The sequence below is a fragment of the Xyrauchen texanus genome, chromosome 39 (assembly GCF_025860055.1).
Source record: "Xyrauchen texanus isolate HMW12.3.18 chromosome 39, RBS_HiC_50CHRs, whole genome shotgun sequence".
In the NCBI taxonomy this organism is placed as follows: Eukaryota; Metazoa; Chordata; class Actinopteri; order Cypriniformes; family Catostomidae; genus Xyrauchen; species Xyrauchen texanus.
The window spans coordinates 7,061,910-7,081,298 of NC_068314.1; the positions used below are offsets into that span (position 1 = coordinate 7,061,910).

At 37.2% G+C, this 19,389-nt stretch overlaps 1 protein-coding gene across 2 annotated transcripts in view; it reads right to left on the reverse strand.

Moving 5' to 3' along the window:
- The window catches only part of LOC127633023 (cyclin-dependent kinase 18-like), a 101,095-nt gene that overhangs the window by 13,387 nt on the left and 68,319 nt on the right, over positions 1–19,389 (reverse strand). For both annotated transcript variants that reach the window (XM_052111881.1, XM_052111883.1), the window contains exons 4-13: positions 19,241–19,366; positions 18,964–19,020; positions 15,759–15,873; positions 14,577–14,671; positions 14,230–14,292; positions 12,826–12,949; positions 12,489–12,609; positions 10,464–10,561; positions 1,191–1,296; positions 881–923 (exon numbers count right to left, since the gene is read on the reverse strand). In XM_052111881.1, coding sequence (XP_051967841.1) covers positions 881–923; positions 1,191–1,296; positions 10,464–10,561; positions 12,489–12,609; positions 12,826–12,949; positions 14,230–14,292; positions 14,577–14,671; positions 15,759–15,873; positions 18,964–19,020; positions 19,241–19,366 — 948 coding nt within the window. The remainder of the gene's footprint in view (positions 1–880; positions 924–1,190; positions 1,297–10,463; positions 10,562–12,488; positions 12,610–12,825; positions 12,950–14,229; positions 14,293–14,576; positions 14,672–15,758; positions 15,874–18,963; positions 19,021–19,240; positions 19,367–19,389) is intronic.

The following is a 19,389-nucleotide window of genomic DNA, read 5'->3' on the forward strand; positions in this document are numbered from 1 at the left end:
GACTCGGCAGTGGAACTCTCAACAAGGGCTTTTTCACCCGGGGATTTCTGGGATCCAAGATAGTTGTAGATCTAGGGTGTTAAACCGCACATGTGCTTGTTTTAAATTTGACACAAGTGTGTGTTTATGCAGTTGTGAATGGAATTGCATTCATGGTTGCATGGTATGGCATGCATTGTGTAATATAGGGGTGAGCGGTGAGATATTGTTAATTAAAAATACATAAAGATGCAATTGACACAAAACTATTCCTTGAATACACCTCTATTATATGATGAAAATATTTTCAGTATTGAGTTGTCATTTTGATATTGTTTTCTGGGACAGTAAACAGTCAAATAAATCATAATTACATTTTTATTAAAAGCAGAAATGCAAAAAAGACATGTTAGCGTAAGTAGTTTGGAATAATATTTCATTAATATTTCTTAAAAGAAAAATCAGTGAAACATTTGTTTAATATATATTATTAAAATGTGAAAAAATTTTGTCCACCAAATCAAAGTCAGGTTGTGGTCATGGGACAGAAAATAAATGCAGATGGAGTAACCCTAAGATAACCTTTTTTTAATTAATGATTAAGATGGGAGCTTGTGTGTTTTTAAGGTGCAAGTGAAGTATTTTAAAACCTTTTTACTTTACTTTTTTAGTCAAATATATATATATATTTTTTGTAGAAAATGCACATTTGAAGCCATTGTAAAATTTAGAATGCACACACAAAAGCTGAATCCTATTCATGCAAAATTGCTCGGCAACCGGAACAAACACTTGCAATGGTTTGCCCAGACCACGTCTGCTGTTGTGTCTGTGTATAGAATATGTTTTTGCCCTGAGCCAGAATGTTCAGCTACATGATGTTTCAAATGTTTACACTCACCAGTAACAGAGATGTAAGAAGGTCTATCCCCTCTGTGTCGAGCCTAAAAACAAAACAATATACATACTAATGATTTGCCATCCAATACTATTATTTTTATTTTCATTCATTCATTCATTCATTCATTCATTCATTCATGTCTAAAGCTTGCTAGCATATTACAGTATTCCCCATCAACAATTTATAGCATCCAACTCAAGTACATTCTGTATTTATAGATACAGGTGTGTTTTTGTTTGCAAGGTTTACACACAGGAGACAAAGGCTTGATCTGTTGCTTGTTGGTCAGTGTTTTGTGTTGTTCTGTTACCTGGGCACATGATTAATTAGCGTTTGTGCTCTGTACTGAGGAAACAGGTACGATTTGAATTCCTCAGTAGCTGTGATTCCTGGCCAAGTCTCTTCAGTTGGGGTGCCTGGTTACAAAGAAACAATATGTGTCCTGAAGTGAGATTTTTAAAGGACTTGTTCACCCCAAAATGACAATTATATCATCATTTACTCACCCTCATATCATTCCAAACTTTTCCATATGCTAATCTTGTCTACACAATAAAAGTGAACAGACACTGTCAAGCAAAAAAAAAATTGCTCATAAAAACTGTGCCAGGATGTCAATGATACAAAATGCCACTGGTTGTCTCATATTTCGTAACTAATTATGATATTAGTATGTGGAAGTGCAAATGAGTTTTGAGAGTTATGGCAGAAGGCCAAGTTTTCAGTAAATAAAGACTTAAAATTGCAGTCTTTTTCTCACATAAAATTATTATATGGCTTCAGAAGATTTGTAATATGGCATATTCAGGCTAATTTTATGGAGCTTTTTTGTTATTGTTGGAGCTTGAGAGTCACTGGTCACCATTGAATGATTCTCACAAAACCTTTTAAGAAAATGTCCTGATCCTATATTACTCCAAAATCAAACGGATCAAATAAGAAAATATATAGGGAATAGTAAAATAAGTAAAAAAAATATATATATATATATATATATATATATATATATATATATATATATATATATATATATACATTTACATATTTTAATTTTGTAACAAAATTCCATCAAAATGAATTTAGTTTTATTTAACAGAAAAAAACAACTTTAAAATAATTTTAATTAGGGCTGTCAATCGATTAAAATTTGTAATCAAATTAATTACATGGTGTCCCGATTAATTAATCGCGATTAATCGCTTAAATATTTTATGAGAAAGTCCCTCATATAACGATAATTCAATATATAAAGATTATACATATTTATATCAATATATAATTACACATAGTTATCTTTAAATGTTTAAAATTAAATAATATTCAGATAATTAAAATGCATTACATTCTTGTAGCAGAAGAGTTAATCATTGTTAAGACAATACAAAAAGTGCCTTTAGAAAACAATGTATTGTTTACTACCATATTATTGATCATAAGTCAATCATTGGCATACAGTTCACAGCAATCCATTTCACAAGTGAATCTGTCAATCAGTTTGAGATTTATTATGAGGGCTTGTTTAAGAGCCCGTCAATTTACACCTACGTCAGACATGCTTGTGTAGCATCTCGGGTGCATTGCATCATAAACATAAAATGTTTAGTTTACTGTTTCAAGTTAAATATAGTTTAATACTCAATCTTTAAACACATCTTGAGATCCCTTAGTTCGCATTTGCGCTCCTTCAAGTGCTTTGAATGCAAGAACGTAACACATGTCTGTGTTGTGGGTTGTTTCCTTCACTGTATAAACTGTGCGTTGCTCATACAACTGAAATTTCACTTACTGCCCTCTGGAGTAAACAGGTGGTATTACAAGCTTGCATTTCTCAGGAATCTTCCTTATTATGGTGCGATTAATTGCGTTATTTTTTTTTAACGCTTTATTTTTTGTAAAATGAATCACACTGAATTAACGCAGCCCTAATTTTAAATGAAAAAAGCTGTATTAATTTAATTACATAAAAAAATGACACAATTCAATTTAATTGATTTTTACCATGAAATTAAAATATGTATCCCTGAAAATGTTCATTTTTAGGGCCATTACATTTTTTTACATTCATAATATATGCACATTTTAGCCTCCAATTCTCATTACCGCAATGTGAAAAAAGGTCATTATGATATTCTCATTACTGCAACATTAAAAAATGGCATTAAGGCAAAAGCATTTATACATCATAGTGGTAATCCCTTGTTATTGCCTATAATGTTTTTAGCTGATTTTAATTTAAAAACGTATTGTAGTACAGCATCTTTTATACAGTAAAAACTTAAAATATGACTGTGTTACAGGAATCAAAATCATCACTGAAAACAATGGGATTAGTAGAAGTAAAATGTCCAGACATGTTATGGTAATGAGAATTTGGGGGGTAAATGTGCTTAAGTGTTCTGAAAATAATTTCACCATACCAAAAATCGATTTGTTGGAATTGTGTTATGAATTTGAAATATGTGAATCTTAATAATTGGCTAAAATATAGTTTTTATGTATTTTTTGCCTATGGAATATGAAGCTTATTTTTATGGCCATTAAACAATGTACTTCATGATGTATACATTTTATCCTCTAGTTCTCATTACTGCAACATGAAAAAAGGCAAAAACATTTAGTGGGGCTTGAAACATGACTGTGTCACAGGAATCCTGACCCATCTCATCAGATTGACAAATTCAATTGCAAAATGCATGAACTGTAGGCCAGTGATGGGCTATCAGTATATTGCCTTCTAAACCACTTTTTGTATTGTCTTGTCAATGCTTTACTCATCTGTCACAATCATTTATTGCATTCGAATTATCTGAATTATTCTATTTATAATATATACTCAATTATTTTTATTTGAGGGCCTGTCTCTGCATATATTTTACAATTAATTGTTATTAATTAAATTATTATTGTATAAATACGATTTAAATTGTATTTATTTTATGGATTGATAGCCCAAATAATAATAAAATATATTTAAAATTTAAGATTTTGTCATGGTTCTGGTCGGTATGTCAGTTTTTTCTGTGTGTTCGCCTATTTTAACTCGTGAACGGATGATCAGCATTGCTACGGCACACTGATTCATGCTGCTCACATGTTCATTTGTGTCAGCTGTTCCTCGTTGGTGTTCATCTCATCTTCAGTGCTGGTTTGTTTTTCATGTTAGTCAGTTGTGTTAACTTCCTGCCAACCTGTGGGTCTCTCTGTTATGCCCTGGTCTGTGTGTTCTCCGCCCAGTTTTCATTTCCGCCACATATACCGGTGAGTGGACTATACTTGTGGATTACGTGATTGACTCTGTACCCTACTTGTGGACTGACTAACTGCTACAACACACCATTGTTCATGCCTTTTTGGTTTTCTTTAAAAATTTTTATGAACTGTGATATATTCGCTGCCATATCCTTAGAGTGGAGTATCCCTGTTTTCGTATTTTTTTTTCTCTGTTGTTTTTTCCAGCGTGCTTTGATCTTTAACTGTGTTTCTTCACCGCTGTTTGTCAGCTTGTTTTTGACTTTATTTTTTCCACCCTCTGGACTATATTTTTTGCCTTATGGATTCTCTTTTGTTTTTTGTATTTAATAAACAACATTTTTCTCTCTGCATCCCTGAGTCTTTCTGAATCTGTTCTGACATACCAAACGAGCCAACTATTGACCCAGCAGAGAGTTTTTCACTCCAGGAAGCCATTATCCAGCAAGGAGCAATCTTAGGTCATCAGCAGATCCAATTAAATCAGACAAGCCATGCTCTCATGGAAATAGCAGAGTGGATTGCCAAGATCACGTCTCGCCTTCAACATCTGAGAATCTCTCCCAATGCCGGTCATCCACCTATGGCTTCTACCACCACTGCCATACCAGCTTCTGTACCACCCACATTCACAGCTCCAACTAGGCTGCACGAGCCCCGTCTCAACTCATCTGTGCCATATTCTGGTGAGCCCAAGTCCTGTTGCTCATTTCTCATTACTCTCGTTTTCTTTGCAACCATCATCCTTTGAGATCCAGTGAAGAGTCTATGGTGGTGTTCGTGGTTTCTCCCTCAAAGATGAGATCTACGTACACAAATTACCCAAGAGTCTCGACGGATTGGTGGATCTGGCAATTCAGGTGGATAATTGTCTGGAGTTGAGGCACAGACATCATGCAGCGTTTACCACCAGAGTTTCCACCTTCAAGGTTTACCATGACCTGAGGGCAGTGTTCAGCAATTCCGGGCTGCTTCTCTACAGCTGTACCACTCATACGACTGTGCCATTGACCTGTTACCTGGTACTTCTCCGCCTCGAGGCCATCTCTAGTCACTCTCTATGCCTGAGGGGGAGGCCATGGACAAGTACATCAGTGATTCTCTAGCAGCAGGTATCATTCATCCCTCTTCTCCTGCTGGGGCGGTGTTCTTCTTCATGAGGAAGGATGGCTCCTTAAGACCCTGCATAGATTATCGGGGGCTGAATGACATCACGGTAAAGAACCATTATCCTTTGCCATTGATGTCTTCAGCTTTCTAACTCTTGCAGGGTGCCACCTGTTTCACAAATTTGGATCTATGCAATGCTTAACACCTGGTCCATATAAGAGAGGGGGATGAATGGAAGACAGCTTTTAATACACCCACTGGGCTCTTCAAATAACTGGTTATGCCTTTTGGGTTTACCAACATCCTGGCTGTCTTCCATACACTCGTCAATGATGTACTCCGGGACATGTTCAACCAATTTGTGTTTGTATTCCTAGACGACATTCTGATTTTCTCCAGCACATCCAGCACGTCAGGCAAGTGCTTCAGAGGCTGCTGGAGAATCGACTGTTCATCAAGTTGCAGAAGTGCGAGTTCCATGCACATTTGGTTTCATTCCTGGGGTTCATCCCCTCACCTGTTGGTATCTGAATGGACCCCTATATGGTCAAGGCTTTTGAGAGTTGGCCAACCCCAGACTCTCGCAAGGCAGTCCAGCAGTTTAAGGGGTTTGCCAAATTCTATCAGCGTTTCATTCGGAACTTCAGCCAGGTCGCCGCACCTCTGAATCTAACCTCCACCGAGACACGATTTGTTTGGTCAACACAGGCTGAGATTTGTTCCAAAAGTTAAAGTGCAGCTTTATTTCAGCACCCATCCTGATACATCCTGACCCATCTCATCAGTTTGTGTTTGAGGTTGATGCATAGGAGGGCTGGGTCGTAGGCATTTTGTCCAAGAAGTCTCCTTCGGACGGGAGGTTGCACCCCTGCGCCTATTTTTCTAATTGTCTCTCTCTTTCCATCTTAACAAAATTATGATATTGGTAATCGTGAGTTACTGGCAGTTAGGCTGGCTTTGGGCGAGTGGCAACACTAGTTGGAGGGCTCGGGGGTCCCTTTCGTTGTTTGAACTGACCACAGGAACCTTGAATACATCAACACCGTGAACAGACATAATTCCAGAATGGAATTGCCTCGTCTGCATCATCATGACACGGAGCAGACGTTGACTGCCCTGTCACTGCCTCTCCAGTCATAGTGCCGCACGTCACACACCACAATGCTACATTGCAGGACCCATCAACACACATTACCCTCAATCATTTTTTAAAGCCAGGCCAATTGGTTCCCAGAATTAATGGATAGGTGAGGCGGGAATTAACCGCAGTCTCGTCTCTATGCCTTTTTCCCCTGAATCGTATCTTAATGGTAACAACTGGATTCTTGTGGATGTCACCATGCACACACCTGACCCTCACCCGTTTATTCTTATCCAAAGCCCCGCCTTGCACCAAGCATTGGTGGATCGAGGTTTGAGAACAACCTTTATCCACCAAAGCTTGATGTGTATCCCCTATTACTCTTACCGGTTTCCGATATGCCCTGGGCCTGTGGAGTGTACTGGGTTTCGGCACCACTGTGATAATAACAGGTTCTTGGGCAATGGAGGAGTCCGTAGACAGCGAACAGTTTAGTGTTTATTCACACACATTTTAGCAAAACACATACAAAGAAAAATGGCTCTAGTGGCCAACTAAAATTGCTCTCTCTATAATACAGTCTTTGTTGAAGGTCTCCCTCTGCCATCAGTGAGAGACAGGTGATGGCCTTACTGCTTTCCCTCTCCTGCAGACAGACACACAACCCCCCCATGCCACACATACCTCCAAAGTTGTGGAAAAATGGCTTAAGGACAGCAAAGTCAAGGTATTGGAGTGGCCATAACAAAGCCTTGACGATAGAACATTTGTGGGCAGAACTGACAAATTGTGTGTGAGCAAGGAGGCCTACAAACCTGACTCAGGTTACACCAGTTCTGTCTTGAGGAATGGGCCAAAATTCCAGCAAAGTTTTGTGAGAAGCTTGTGAAATGCTACCCAAAACATTTGAACCAAGTTAAAGGGATACTCCAGGATGTAGCATTAAGCTTTGTATCAGTAGAAAACCAGTAGTATTTTCGAATTACCCTGCTTCCCCCCCTCATATCCCCATGATATGAGAGAAAATTTCATTTTTAGTCTGGAAAAAATCCTCCGATGACGCAAAAATCGTCATTTTGCGTTATCGGAGGATTTTTGGGACAGAGACTTTAAACTACAGCCAGTATTAGTAGCTAGTTCTGCATGTTTTCACCACGCCCATATGAGGCGGGATCTTACTCATAGAATGTAAAGATAGTGTCAGCCATCTTTAAGCTAAGCTAACAGGCTCTTGCTCTGTAAAACTTTGTATAATAGTCTAATCACGATGGCGGAAGAAAGTTTTGAAGTAATGACAGATGGGGATTTCGAAGATCTTTTGTGTGAATCGGATGCTCACGGCTACCTATACTGAGCCGCAATACAGCGACGAACAGTTGCGGGAGATGGAGGAACAAGAGGCGGCCGGAGCAGCTGCTGCAGCAGGAGAGCAAGACCTGCTTGGCGGTCAGGAGGAAGAGCCCGGCCAGACTCGAGCTGGGGCTGAACTGGTGGTGTCAGTGCTCTCGCTGTGCGTCTATGCAAACAGATAGAGAGTCCTATTGCTGTCGCGAATTTCAGCGATGCCATTTTCTTCTGCATGAGATCGCTGAATCCGCTGATGAAACTGCACCGCTAGCATGTGTAACTGAGCACCCAAGTTTTGTACCACACATGGACAGGGGGTCCTGGAAACTTATTTCAGGATCCCAAAGATAAATTGAAACGCCAGCCAAAGCCTGCAGGGACAAATGGACGGCTTAGTGTAAAGTGAGTATTTGTTTTGTATTTCTTTTTGTTACTAAGACGTAATGTACAGAGTTTGGACACCCGGCATAATCGTGGTTTGGGAGTGGCCTCGTAAGTGCGGCAAAGCAAGTGCATTCTGGGAGTTGTTGTCTTTCAGCCACATGAGTAAAAAATACATTTTTTGCGTTTTCTCAGTCTAGAATGCTTCAAATTCAAAAATAATTTCACATTTCTACTACATAAATGACCACTATTAAATACACATTCATCTTCCCACAGCTGGAGTATCCCTTTAAGCAATTTAAAGGCAATGCTACCAAATACTGAGAAAGTGTATGTAAACTTCTGACCCACTGGGAATGAGATGAAAGAAATAAAAGCTGAAATAAATAATCCTCTCTACTCTTATTCTGACATTTCACATTCTTAAAATAAAGTAGGGACCTAAGTGTATTCAGACCCCTTAATTTTTTTTCACATTTTGTTGGGTTGATGGCTTATGCTTAAATGCTTTAAATGATTATAGTTTTTTCACATCAATCTACACTCCATACCCCATAATGACTAAGCAATTTTTTTTTAAAAAGTTTAATTTATTTTTGTAATAAAAAGTAAAGAACAAAACTGAAATATCACATTGACATAAGAATTCAGACCCTTAAATCAGTACTTAGTTGAAGCATCTTTGGCAGCGATTACAGACTCAAGCTTTTATTTTTTATAAGATGCGACAACCTTTGCACACCTAGATTTGGGAATTTTTTGTTATTCTTATCTGCACATCCTCTCAAGCTCTGTCAGGTTGAATGGGGGACCGCCAGTGGAAAGCAATTTTCAGGCCTCTCCAGAGATTTTCGAATGGGTTCAACTCCGGGCTCTGGCTGGGCCACTCAAGGACATTCACAGAGTTGTCCCTAATCCACTCTTGCATGTCTTGGCTGTGTAGGGTCATTGTCCTGTTGAAATGTGAACCTTCAGCCCAGTCTGAGGTCCGGAGAGCTCTTAACCAGGTTTTCATTAAGGATATCTCTATATTTTTTCAATCCTATATATTCAACCCTGACAAGTCCCCCAGTCCCTGCCACTGAAAAACAAACCCACAGCAGGTTGCTTCCACCACCATGCTTCACCATTGGGATGGTATTGCGCAGGTGATGAGCGGTTCCTGGTTTCCTCCAGACATGATGTTTGGATTTGAGGAAAAACAGTTCAGTCTTCTTTTCATCTGACCACAGAATCCATTAGGTGCTTTTTTTTTGCAAATTCAAAGCGGGCTTTAATGTGTCTTGCACTGAGGAGAGGCTTCCGTCTTGCCACTCTGACATAGAGCCCAGATCGGTGGAGTATTGCAGTGATGGTTGCCCTTCTGCAAGATTCTCCTATCTCCACATATGATCACTGGAGGTGACCATCGGTTTCTCGGTCACCTCTCTTACCAAGGCCCTTCTCCCCCGACTGCTCAGTTTGGCTGGGCGGCCAGCCCTAGGAAGAGTCCTGGTTGTTCCAATCTTCTTCCTTTTAAGAATTATGGAGGCCACTGTGCTCTTTGGAAACTTCAATGGAGCTGAAATTGTTTTGTAGCCTTCCCCAGATCTGTACCTCGATACAATACTGTCTCTGAGCTCTGCAGACAGTTCCTTTGACCTCATGGATTGATTTTTGCTCTGTTACGCATTCTCAGAGATCTTATATAGACAGGTTTGTGCCTTTCCAAATTATGTCCAATCAATTGAATTTGCCACAGATGGACTCCAATCAATGTGTAGAAACATCTCAAAATTAGAGAAATGGGATGTACATGAGCTAAATTTCAAGTGTCATAGCAAAGTGGCTGAATGCATATGGCAATGTGATATTTCAGTTTTTTTCTTTTTAATAAATATTTAAAGTTATCAAAATTTTGTTTTTTGTTTTGTCATTATGGGGTATGGAGTTTAGATTAATGGTAAAACAATTATAATAATAATTTTAAACATTTTAGCATAAGGCTGCAACATAAAATGTGAAAAAAAAATGAAGGGGTCTGAATACTTTCTGAATGCACTGAATATTTTCTGAATGCACTTTATGCATATAAAATTGATTTAGGACTAAATATGACTAGCATATTTTCTTCACAAGTTTCATGAGAATCATCCAATTGACTTATATTGTATGTAAAAGAGCACCTGGGACATTCTGCTCAACTTCTCTTTTGATGTTATGTGAGTAAATGACGAAATAATTTTAATTTTTGGATGAACTTTCCATTTAAACCTGCATTTTCTTAATAAAGTCATACTGTAAAAATCACATAGACATCAAGTGATTAAAATTACTGTTTTTGCGTTAACATTTTTTAAAAATGTTTGTATATGACAAAACACTGTCATTTGTACAAATAATTACAAACATTACACAAAATGTTATTCATACCCATAAGCCGAAATACCAGGTGTAATTCCTCTTTCACAGTTGACCCAGGAAACATGGGACGCCCCGTTGCCATCTCATATAGGATACAGCCAACACCCCTAGTCATAAAACAATCATCCATCATTTTACTGCAGGGCTGCTACTCCCTGTTATGGTCATAACATGTCTTTTAATTGAATACTGTTTTATATGTCAAACTTCTAAATTAACAAAACGGACATCATTTCAAAACATCAGAATGGAATTATCATAGATGTTTTGGATAAGCTGTCTTTAAAAGTAATTTCCTATCACATTCTGACGTTTGCTCAACTCGAGGGTGCTCTCGGGAAGTCTGCAAGTTCGAGATATGGGAAAGACAATTGTGGCGGCTGTCAGACATGGATTGATTAGTCCAATGGACTAATCCTGTGGATTTAACACAATGATATTTTTATTGAGCTGGATGGCTTAACTTTAAAAAAGCATTTATGTCCAAATCCATTTCAGCTATCTGAGGTTGCCTGAGGACTGTGTCAGGGTGTGTATGATGTTAAAAGTTTGTGTCAGTAAGGACAGAATAAAATTTTTAAACTGAATGTTTCATCTGAAAGATGGCCAACGGTCAATGATCAGAAGGCACATTGATGTATTATTCCATAAGATGTGAATAAATTGGCTTTTTTTTTTCATAATACTATTGTGTTTCAGACTGATCTCACTATTAATTCAGCAACAGTAGGTAAAATGTTCTTCAGATGAAATCTAAAATTCGAAGCACTGCCCCCTGTGGCTGATGCTGGAAGTGTTCTTGAACGTTGGTCCACAGAGTGGCGCCAAAAACAAGTTGTATTTTTAGTTGTAAATTATGTATTAAAGGGTCAATTCACCCAAAAATGAACATTATCTCATCATTTACTAACCCTCATGATATCCCAGATGTGTATGACTTTCTTTCTTCACTAGAACACCTTAAAAATATCTTAGTTCAGTAGGTCCTTAAAATGCAGGTGGATGATGATCCAAATTTTGAAGCTTCTGAAGTCTAAACGACTCCAGCGGTTGAATGAATATCTTCTAAAGTGATACGATCCCCTTTGGTGCGACAAAGATCAACATTTAAGTACTTTTTAACTCTAAATCAACGCTTCTGGTCAGCAGCAGTATGCGCGTGTGATGTAATCGTGTTGGCACAAGTGAGGTGCGAGAACTGCCGCACGTGCAGCAAACCCATAAAAGCAGCGCTATTTACAACTGAGTAGGAGGAATGCTGTACAGAAGCTTAGTTGGTTTTGGTTTAGATCTATATTTGAATCTGTTTTTTTACTCACAATGGTGCTTTTGTGTTTATCCCGGATGTCTCAACCAAGAGGAGAATGTGAGATTACGTGCGTAACAGCAACGCGAATACGTTATTCTAGAGACCGTGAGAACTCCACCCTTTCTTGAATCTTATCGGAAGCTATGGTTTATAGTTAAAAAGAACTTAAATATTGATCTGTTTTCGCACCAAAAGTGATTGTACCACTTTAGAAGACATCTGGAGTCATATGGATGAAGTTTATGCAGACTGTCTGTTCTTTTTGGAGCTTCAAAAGTCAGATCACCATCCACTTGCATTTTAAGGACCTACTAAGATATCTTTCTATTTTTCTTCAAATGTGTTCTGGAGAAGAAATAAAGTCATACACACCTGGGATATCATAAGGGTGAGTAAATGTTGAGATAATTTTCATTTTTGGGTGAACTATCTCATTAACCCAAACCTCAACCCTTAACCTAACTGTTTTAGAGAAAAATTGCAACCTCAGATTTATGCAAACTCAATGCGAACATGATTACTTTGTGGTTCTCACGGGACCAGAACCTTATGATATTGCTTATACAACAGGCTATTAGTAGCACCACAGGAAAAGGTGAGCAAATATGAATTCATGCAAAAATTTGATTTCAGTTTACTGGAAAATTCGATAGCACCATATCCCTTTCCAGTGTGGTCATGTTGTTATTTTATTTTGTAGCAGCAGGTGTTGCAGAATATCTTACCACATGTCGATTGGTGTGGAGTACTCTGTGGAACCCAGTAGAACATCAGGAGGTCGATACCACAAGGTCACAACCTCATTTGAATAGGTTTTTGTTGGGACTGATTTTGCTCTGGCTAAACCTTAACAAGCAAGATAAGACACATGCTTAACTAATTGAACAAATGTTTCTGGGTAACCCAGAATCTGAGCCAAGAAACTAATTAAAATAGAGTGGCATGGGAGACCACTACTGGGTAGTGTTCTTACAAAATAAGCCAAATAAGCCAAATATTCTTTGTAGAACACACCAAAGCAAATTCATATGTGAATATTTAAATCTTTTGAGGGAGACGCACCAAAGTCTGCCAGCTTGAGTTCTCCCTTGTCATTAATGAGCAAATTCTGAGGCTTCAAGTCCCGGTGGAGAATCTTCCTCATATGACAATATGATAAACCACGAAGAAGCTGGAACATAAATATCTACAAAGAGGGAGAGATGGTGATTTATTTAAAGGGATAGTACAGCCACAAATGAAAACATTTACTCACCCTCATGTCATTACAAACCTGTACGAATTATTTCACCGAACACAAATTAAGATTATTTGGAGAATCCCCTAACAGCTTTAAAAAGGATAAAAAGCACCATAAAAGTAATTCATATGATTTGTGCACTGTTTTCCAAGTCTTCTGAAGACATATGATAGCTTTATGCTAGAAAACTGAATTTAAGTTGTTATTCACTGAAATTCTTGCCCTTTGTCGAAGCTCATTTCATTCGCCCATGCACGTTTTCAAACATAAATGATGAACTAAGATGCGTCGCTTCATGTTTGCTGTCAGTGAAACTAAATGCAATTAATTCTCGAATATCTCATAATAGAATTTGTGCAAACTCGAATGAGACTGTATGAGATATGGAAGAGGGGAAAATATTGAGTGAATAATGACTTCAATTTTAGTATGTTCCTCACACAAAGCTATTATTGTATCATCACTGGAAACATCAAGTTGTCTTAATTAAACATTAATTGAAATGTCAAGTTTTGGGCTCATAACTCAAATATCTATGTTCCTTGAACTTATTTTTCTAAAAAATCCATACACTTAAGTTTTTAAGTGTTAATAACTTAAACTATTGAGTACAAAATTGAGGCTATGGGTAATACCCACAATGCCTTGCACTTCAATTATTGAATTATGTTTCCTATGTCTAAGAGAACATAAGGGGGCATTTAAATAGCTGTAATTAAGAATTAGTTGATGTTTTTTTGTAGAATCCATTGTGTTATTTTTTGTTGGACTCTGTTAACACTAAGTTCTTCTTGAGCATGTGCAACTGAAGTACAGGCATATATGCATTTCTGTGGTGAAATAAGTTTATTTAACGACTGACCTAGAATCAGTTATAATCTTAATTTTTCAAGCTGTGCTAAGGTATGACATATTGAGTCCATTCAATTAAAATTATTAAATTGAAACAACAATGTTTCAATAGCAAATGTAAGTTAAATCTACTTGCACCTAGTTACCTTAACCTAAATTGTGAAGTTAATTCTATATGAAGTGAACTTAATTGAACTTAAGTTTTTATTCATTTTTTTTTTATTTTGAAATTTAAGTTTTTGAACTTATAAGTGTTTTCTGTGCAGATGAAAGAAAGTTATAAAAGTTTGGAGTGACAGGGGTGTGTAATTGATGAGAGAATTCTTATTTGGTGAAATATTCCTTTAATTAGTAAGCTGTTGAAGAGCTGTTACCTTCACATTGTGCATGCTCATTAGGTTTCCACAGTTGTCAAGGTACTGCTTCAAGTCACTGTCCTACAAAGACATGACGTTATATAGTCACAACACCATTTAACCCAAACTCGTCCAGTCACTTTTAAATGTCACTACATACTTGAATTGTTTGAATGTTAAGTTTCAAAGAGAGGCAAATACTTTAAATACCACCCCACATAATATTACAGTGCATCGTGGCATGAACAGTTGCAGTCTGACTATAGCAGACAAAAGACTAGCATAGGAGCTCACCTAAAGCCTGCTTCTTTTTAAAGAATTTCAAAAGAAAAGGCGCTGTCAAATAGCAGTGTAATGTGGCTTACCAGATACTCAAAGACCAGGGTAAGGCATCGGTCCGTATGGATGATGTCATGTAGTGTTACGATGTTGGCATGTTTCAGGTTCTTAAGCAGGGACACTGTTGAAACACAAGAATACGATAATAAACTCTCCACCCAGCCAAATGACAATTAACTATAACCACAACATAAACCCCCAGCAGAGTTGTGTGCCATTCAGAATAAAAGAATGCCCAGTTCCTGAATTTGAATTATGTTTGAATTGAGGTAGCAAATGGAATACAAAATTGTCATTTAAAGAAGTAAAATTAAAATGGGATTAAATAAAAATAAAAAAATCAGTGTGGCTCTTCAATGTTGGGCACTTTGATGTCCCAGTGATTGATTTTTATTCAAACAAACTGATATTAACTTTTTTTTTTGGTTTTTGTTTAACGAGGGTCTCACTAAACTCATTTTTATCAGGCCTTTATCATTCATTTTTGATATTTTTCAAATGCCTTTCAAATAGATTGTCCTGTTTTAGCCTTGTCCCAGACCAAGACTTATAAAATATTAAACTAAGAAAATCCATAATAAAAATACAAATAATTACATGTTTTATATGAACAAAGAGTGAAATAAACAAAAAATATTAATCTGTCCCACAGTTGTGGTGTCGTTTAAACCACACCAAACAATTTTGCCCCTAAAACGTTAGTCTATTTGTTAACCAAGTTGTCAAAATGTATGTTTAAAGAAAAAGTTAATTTAAGGTAAATATCACTTGTGAGCAGAATATAATTTTATTAGGTGTAAATTCTAATCAAGCTATATCTGTCTGTCTGTCTGTCTCTATCTATCTGTCTATCTGTCTCTATCTGTCTATCTATCTGTCTGTCTGTCTGTCTCTATCTATATGTCTATCTGTCTCTATCTGTCTGTCTGTCTGTCTCCATCCATCCATCTCAAGAGCCTATATGCATGTTTACTATAGCGTGAACTCAGTAAAATCTGTTCAACAGCCACCAGGGGGCAGCGTTGCTTCATGCAGGGTGTCTTGCATTAGCAATCTTGCTCACGTACTCCATCTCATTTAGATGATGCCTGTGGCTCGCTAGTTTAGAATGTACTACTCTTCGTGACAATCTGGGTTTTGAACAACTGGGACCTCGAAATCATAAGTAATTCAGGCGTTAGTTGTGTCTGAGAGAGAGAGGATGCTACCTTCCCGTATGGCCGTGCACGGGGCCCCCTCCTCATGCTCAAGACGAATTTCTTTCAGGGCCACCAGGTTTTCTGTGAGTTTGCTGCGACCCTTGAATACCGTTGCATATGTGCCCTGTATGACAGACAAAGGGAGAAAAGAATGTCAATATTTTGGGAAATGGGAAGGACTGCGCTGTGGAATAAACAGATCACTATGAAATATTAGTCAGTCTGTGGACAAAGGTCTTTTGGTCTAGTTTTTCTTTGATTATAATCATAATGTCAGTTAGGAAAAGCTAGAAAATCAAAATTGTTCCATACACACCTTACAGTATAAGAAAGTACTGTGGTGGTACCATGGTACAGAGATAGTATCAGATAGTATTTCATGGTAGTACAAGTTACATTGGCCCGAAATTAGAAAATGTCCAAAAAACAAAGTAGTACTATGGCCAGTGTTCCCACACCGTTGAACCAATGATTTTCCAAGACTTTTCTAGGATATTTAAAAATTATTTTATTGAGATGGCACTCAGAAAGAGTGATTTTTACCCAGTGAAATATCTTAGAACTGACATTATATATACAGTTGAAGTCAGAAGTTTACAAACACTTAGGCTGAAGTCATTGAAACGAATTATTTAACAACTTCACAGATTTCATATTAATCATAGTTTTGGCAAGTCGTTTAGGACATCTACTTTGTGCATGACACAAGTAATTTTTCCAACAATTGTTTACAGACAGATTGTTTCACTTTTCCACAATTCCAGTGGGTCAGAAGTTTGCATACACTAAGTTAACTGTGCCTTTAAGCAGCTTGGAAAATTCCAGAAAATTATGTCAAGCCTTTAGCCAATTAGCTTCTGATAGGCTAATTGGAGTCAATTGGAGGTGCACCTGTGGATTTTAAGTCCTACCTCCAAACTCAGTGCTTCTTTGCTTGACATCATGAGGAAATCAAAATAAATCAGCCAAACATTGTTTGGACCTCCACAAGTCTGGTTCTTTCATGGGAGCAATTTCCAAAAGCCTGAAGGTAGCACCTTCATCTGTACAAACAACAGTATGCAAGTTTAAACACTATCATACCACTCAGGAAAGAGACGCATTCTGTCTCCTGGAGATGAATGTAGTTTGGTGCGAAAAGTGAAAATCAATCCCAGAACAACAGCAAAGGACCTTGCAAAGATGCTGGAGGAAACAGGTAGACAAGTATCTATATCCACAGCAAAACGAGTCATATATCGACATAACCGGAGTCCTATATTGACATAACCTGAAAGGCTGCTCAGCAAGGAAGAAGCCACTGCTCCAAAACCGGCATAAAAAAAGACAGACTACAGTTTGCAAGTGCATATGGGGAGAAAGATCTTCTTTCCTCTGGTCTGATGAAGCAAAAATGTAACTGTTTGGCCATAATGATCATGATATAATCATTGTTATGTACGGAGGAAAAAGGGTGAGGCTTGCGAGCCGAAGAACACCATCCCAACCGTGAAGCATGGGGGTGGCAGCTTCATGTTTTGAGGATACTTTGATGCAGGAGGGACTGGTGCACTTCACAAAATAGATGGCATCATGAGGAAGGGAGATTATGTGGATATATTGACGCAACATCTCTAAGACATCAGCCAGGAAGTTAAAGTTTGGTCACAAATGGGTCTTCCAAATGGACAATGACCACAGACATACCTCCAAAGGTGTTGCAAAATGGCTTAAGGACAACAAAGTCAAGTTATTGGAGAGGCCATCACAAAGACCTGACCTCAATCCGATATAAAATATGTGGGCAGAACTGAAAAAGCATGTGCAACAAACCTGACTCATTTAAACCAGTTTTGTCTTGAGGAACGGGCCAAAAAGTGTGTGTAAACTTCTGACCCACTGTGAATGAGATGAACATTTCACATTCTTAAAATAAAGTAGTGATCCTAACTGGTATAAGACAGGGAATATTTTCTATGATTAAATGCCAGGAATTGTGAAAAATCAAGTTTAAATCTATTTGGCTAAGGTGTATGTAAACTTCTGACTTCAACTGTATATATTTTTCAATAAAAAATATTCTGTGACTTGTTTGTGATTCCCTGATGCTTCCATGTTTTCCATGACCAGGCCAATCTATTGGGGTCTGTTGTCAATACATTTTCCATTTATTGTTTACATTCTTTCATTTTTATGCCTTTCGAATGTAATCATTTTGTATTCTGTGATGTTTTGAATATTGTTGTTGCAAATTCTGCTGATTTAAATGCGCTACCAAGGTATAATTATTTAGTTAGCTAACACATGAGAGGTTTTGTCAAAATTTCGGGAACGATTGTGATATTCTTGGAGGCATCAGTATAAATGGAATGAAAATGATAAATCATTAACATTTTATGCCATTGTTTCTAGCAAAAATATGTAATGGTTTTACATCTTAGCTATTATAATGTCCAGTTATTGCAAATTAAAGACCAAGTAAATTAGTAAAAAAAAAAATAGATAAAAAGATAAGATGAAATATACCTTTCTTGCACTTATAAAAATGAATTTCTTAAAAAAAAAATAAATAATAATAAAAAAAATATATATATATATATATATATTTTTTTTTAGGTTGCGGGGCCATTGGATATATTGGCAGCGTGAGTAAAGATCTCAACTACTGGTCAATACTGTTGAGCACTTGTCCGAGTCTTTCATTGGATCACAAACAGCAAGGCCTATATGTCAAAAGCAAACACCTCTAGTTGTCAATAGAACTTTTATAACTGTTGATTAAAAAAAATCATAATTTTAAAAATCATTTTACTGTTGTGCGGTATCTTATTAGAACAAATTCACTATGGTCGGCATCCATTTTTTTTTTTTAATACTTAAGGTTTTGCTCACAGACACAATAAATATGATACTCCTCATGCCTGCATGTAGAACATGATTTCATTATTATTGCTTTGCTGCACTTTATGGAAAATTGACGGGTTTGTCGTATTACAGCTTTGAGTATATCAGAGATTGATGTCACTTCATACCAAAGAAAAGACATTAAATCACAGACTACATTGAACAAGACTGATGTACTTAAATCGTTTGAGCCTGCAGGGAATCGCGCATTGTAATGAACAGATTTGATTCTTGATTTCGAAGGCTGCTGTTTTGTGTTTTTAATTTTCGCCCAGGCCTGTAGTCAATTTATTTGGCTTTGTCTGGATTCAGAGAAGAGAAAACATCTTACCTCTCCTAGTTTGCCCAACTTCACATAAGTCTCCAGTTTCCCAAAGCCAATGTCTGACTAGAAGGGAAAAACATACTGTGTGATACTCTTTCATTTATTAACACATTATATATATTTCTTTATATTTTTGTGTTTATGTGTGCATATTCATTGCTGATTTTTTTCTAACATCTCCTTTTTCTTCCATACGGGTTTTTAAAAAAAAAAAAAAAGAGTGGTCAGTGAATGGTGAGTTTTCATTTTTGAGTGAACTATGCCTTTAACACTGGTCACTAACCAGTGAAGCTCTTCTGGACATTCGGCTGAGAGGTTTGCAAGGTGGAGGACTCTCCATCTGTAACTTATTCAGAAACTCTGGAGGGAGACGAATATCCATGGGCAGAGACATCCTTTTAGAAACATCCTACACACAGAGAAGCAGAAAAA